The sequence below is a fragment of the Procambarus clarkii genome, chromosome 73 (genome assembly GCF_040958095.1).
Source record: "Procambarus clarkii isolate CNS0578487 chromosome 73, FALCON_Pclarkii_2.0, whole genome shotgun sequence".
In the NCBI taxonomy this organism is placed as follows: Eukaryota; Metazoa; Arthropoda; class Malacostraca; order Decapoda; family Cambaridae; genus Procambarus; species Procambarus clarkii.
The window spans coordinates 23978112-23982486 of record NC_091222.1 but is presented as its reverse complement, the minus strand read 5'-3'; the positions used below and the strand labels follow the sequence as shown (position 1 = coordinate 23982486).

Here is a 4375-nt window from a genome sequence, read left to right as displayed (position 1 = left end):
TGGGGGTTCCAGCAGAGCACCCCCCATCCCGTGAGGGCCAGCGGCGCGGAACCCCCAACTTCAAAGGGTGAGCGCCGGCTGGCCGCTGCAACTAGGAATGTGACTACTCGCACTGTGGCTGTAACCGTGCCTGTGACAGGTTTCCCTGACTGAAAAAGTTACCAAACCGGGTCTACTGGACAGAAGTTACAAGTGAAACAACTTTCTGAGGTTGGAAGAAAACACGCTCAGATTGGGGACTTGTTTATTTCATAATAGTAAATGATAAATTAATAAATAATAAATTAATGATAAATTAATAATAAATACTAAATTAATAATAAATTAATAAATAATAAATTAATAATAAATTAATAAATAATAAATTATTATTATTATATAATAATACTGACCCAAACGCCACCAACGCTGCTCAGGAATGGCGTCACTGGCTCAAGACGTTCCAAAACTTCACTCTAGCAATGGAAGAAAATACCCCCACCGTGAACAAGCTGCGTCTCTTAATAAACTACGTTGCTCCACGTGTGTTCGACTTCATAGCTGACTGCACTACGTATGATGCTGCTGAAAAATCCCTAACAGAACTGTGTTTGAAGCCCAAGAATGAAATATTCGCAAGGTATGTGCTTGCAACACGACGCCAAGAAACCGGCGAGTCGCTTGATCAGTTTCTTCAGGCTTTAAAGTTATTAGCTAAAGATTGCCAGTTCAAAGCAGTGACTGCTGTAGAAGCCTGTGATAACTATGTGAGAGATGCTTTCATTAATGGGCTAAGTTCTGCCACAATAAGGCAGCGCTTACTTGAAAATAAAACTTTAGACTTACAGTCAGCCTTTGACCAGGCTCGCACTCTAGAAACGGCACAGAAACTTTCTGCCTCTTATGCTCAGCCAGGGGCTACAAATGCTGCCATGGCACTCTCATTAGACCTGGAGGACTTAGGAGGACAAGAAAGTGTAGAAGAAAAGTTGACAGAGTCTGCAGCTACAACTAGTGGTTTAAAGTGCTTCTTTTGTGGTTACTCTCGACATCCTCGCAGTCGATGTCCAGCTAGAGAGGCTCTGTGTATGAATTGCAAGAAAAAGGGTCATTATGCTAAGGTCTGCCGATCTCTGAAACAGACTAACAGCGCTACAAACACCTAACAATCCGCTGCTATGCTCGCTACTTTAGCTGGGACTTCGCCCTCATGCCTCAATAAATCATTGCTTAGTTCTAAGATCAATGGTATTCCAGTTAGTGCACTGATTGACACTGGTAGCTCTGAGAACTTTATTCATAAGAATATTGCCGAGCAGAGTGGGTTACTCGTCTATCCTGACAATGGGGCAGTTTCTATGGCTACTGTATCGTTCTCTGCAAAATTCCTGGGGCAGTGTTCTGTAGACTTAGAATTACAAGGAGAAACTTACCATGGTGTGAATCTCAAAGTGTTACCCGATTTGTGTGCTGATGTGATTTTAGGTCTTAACTTTTTACAAAATCATTCTGTGCTCGAGATGGCTTTTGGAGGAGATAGACCTCCCCTTAGAATATGTGGATTAGCTGCCGTCAAAGTTCCGGCTCCATCTCTCTTCAGTAATTTAGCACCAGACTGCAAGCCGATTGCTGTAAAATCCAGACGCTATTCTGAGGCTGACAAGTTGTTTATTAAATCTGAGACCGCTCGGATGCTACGTGAAGAGATAATTAGACCCAGTCATTCTCCATGGAGAGCCCAGGTATTAGTAACTAAAGGAGACCATCACAAGAAAAGAATGGTTGTAGATTATTCACAAACAATCAATCGATTCACGGGGCTGGATGCCTACCCCTTACCACCTATGGATGAGATTGTGAATAATGTTGCTAGATTTAAAGTATACAGCACGCTAGACTTGAGAAGTGCTTACCATCAAGTAGGTTTAACGGAGGAAGAAAAACCCTATACAGCCTTTGAAGCTTGTGGAAAGCTTTTTGAATTTAATCGTATCCCTTTTGGGGTCACTAATGGAGTGGCTAGTTTTCAAAGGGTAATTGATGGCATCCTTGAGAAAGAAGGAGTGGAGGGTACCTTCGCTTACGTAGATGATGTCTGTGTGTGTGGAGATTCTGAGGAAGACCATGATAAAAATCTGAAACATTTTATGGACGTTGCAAGAAGGTATAACCTGACCCTGAATCTTGAAAAGTGTAATTTTCGACTCAGGTCTATAAAGCTGTTGGGATATCTTATACAAGAAGGAGAAATTAGACCTGACCCGGAACGCCTTGAGCCACTGTTAAAACTTCCACTACCAAGTAACACAGGTTCTTTACGCAGAACAATGGGAATGCTTGCACATTACTCCCGTTGGGTGCTGGGCTTTTCTGAGAAGATCCGTCCTCTCTCTCATGCCAATGATTTTCCCTTATCTGCTGCAGCTGCGAAAGCTTTTGAAGGATTGAAACAAGACATTGCTGAGGCAGTGGTTCGAGCAATCGACCCAACAGCTCCTTTCGCTGTGGAAACCGATGCTTCAGATCATGCTATTGCCGCGACCCTAACCCAGAATGAACAACCAGTAGCTTTCTTCTCCCGAACACTTTCAAATAGTGAACAAAGGCACACATCAGTGGAGAAGGAAGCTTATGCCATACCTTGAGGTTACCTTGAGGTGCTTCCGGGGCTTAGCGTCCCCGCGGCCCGGTCGTCGACCAGGCCTCCTGGTTGCCGGACTGATCAACCAGGCTGTTGGACGCGGCTGCTCGCAGCCTGATGTATGAGTCACAGCCTGGTTGATCAGGTATCCTTTGGAGGTGTGTTACGACCCTGGGTTCTCCAGTGGAAACCAGAGGTCAAAATTGAGCTATTAAACTTTCTGGTAGTACAGTTGGGCATCTCGAATAGCAATTGTTTGTATCTTCCCTGCCAGACGTAAGACTATTATTGTTTCTCAAAGAGCATTTAAAGACTGAGCTGGGGGTTGATTATTAAATAATAACATAGGCACCAACTTTGCTTACTAATACTTTCTAATCATTCATAAAGTAACAATACGTTGCATAGGGGAAGATCTTTAATGTGCTTAGCTGCACGATCAATTAGGCTCCTTCCGGCACCACGACATGAGGGAGGCAGCTGGTCGCTAGCTCGCTCTTCTCTGGCTGGTGTCGTGCGGATAAGACCTACTCTGTGGCTGCACCCCTACTCTTCTCCCTTCTCCTCTTACTTATTTCCCTTACCTGAAGTTCCTGTATCCTTAAGTTAAGTACGGGGCATTATTAAGTGAACCTACTCTGGTAGTAAATATTGGTGAGACCTGGGGTTAGTATTTGCCAGTGTTTTGTTTACCCCTAAGTGTTGTGTTTTGTATTAGGGTACCACATGGTCTCACTACCCTAAGCTGCATCCAGCTTCAGTGCTTATCCAGTAGTACTTTACCCTAGCTAGTTATTAGTGTAAACCTTGTATCCTGTCTAAGTGGACCAAGGCTTTTAACGTAAGATAGAGTGGTAAAGTTATTATTATTATTGTTATTGGTGTGAGTGTATATGGGGGGTTGTTAAGGGGTTAATATGTAATGATCTGGGGCTCAGCTCATTGGTTCTCCCTTCTCCCCTCTTTTCCCTCTCCTTCTCCCCTCCTTTCCTTCTCCCTCTCCCCTCCTTCCTTCTCCCCTCCCCTTGGCCGTCATTCGTCTCCTCTTCCTCCCCCCCCCTTGTCGCCCATTTGTCAAGGTCAAGAGGTTGACCTGAGGGTAGGGTGGTCTTGGATACCTTGGCTTCTCCCTCTCAATTCCCCACTCAGATGTTCCCCTCTCATCCCCTCTCTTCCCCTCTCACCGGCCTCTTCCCCATACGAGGCAGAGTCAAATGTCCCTACTCCTATCTTAGAGGAGACAGGCTTGAACATAAATTATCAGTTTTGTAAACATTGCTCGCAGGTGCCTGGGCTCCATAGACGCGCCTTGTCCCCCTTCTCTTTAGCTGGAGAGAGCTGACTCAATCTTCAGGAATTCATGTAGCTTTCCACGACAGATCAGTGAAGGTGATTGGCCTGAGATAAGGGCCAAGTCCTTACCCAGCAAACATTTTCACGTTTTTAAAACATTCTAAAAACGACATTTCATTGTTTTCAGCACGTTTATAATTACGTTTTAAAAATGTTTTTTGAGAATTTTTATATACGACCTTAGAACATAAATAAATAACATTTAAAAAAACCTTTTTATAATCTTTTAATTACCTACATTAAAACGTTTAGGGTAAATCAGGGTATAATAATTTTTTAAATATCTGAAATAGAAAGGGAGAGAAAGAAAGAAGACATATCTGAGAAAGAAATGGACATCCTATATATGTACGTGTAAATTACAAATAGGGTACAAAAAGAGAATTAAAATATTATATTTAT

The 4375-nt window shown here is 43.2% G+C and overlaps 1 protein-coding gene across 1 annotated transcript; it reads left to right on the top strand.

Annotated features, from left to right (window-relative positions):
* Nucleotides 1–461: 461 nt before the first annotated feature.
* Nucleotides 462–1145, top strand: LOC138356669 (uncharacterized). The gene has a single exon (XM_069312860.1). It carries the CDS (start codon nt 462–464, stop codon nt 1143–1145), a length of 684 nt encoding a protein of 227 aa, XP_069168961.1.
* Nucleotides 1146–4375: the final 3230 nt, after the last annotated feature.

Bases quoted from the DNA above. Each gene is read 5' to 3' on its own strand.
- LOC138356669 (XM_069312860.1), top strand. From the start codon at position 462: ATGGAAGAAAATACCCCCACCGTGAACAAGCTGCGTCTCTTAATAAAC.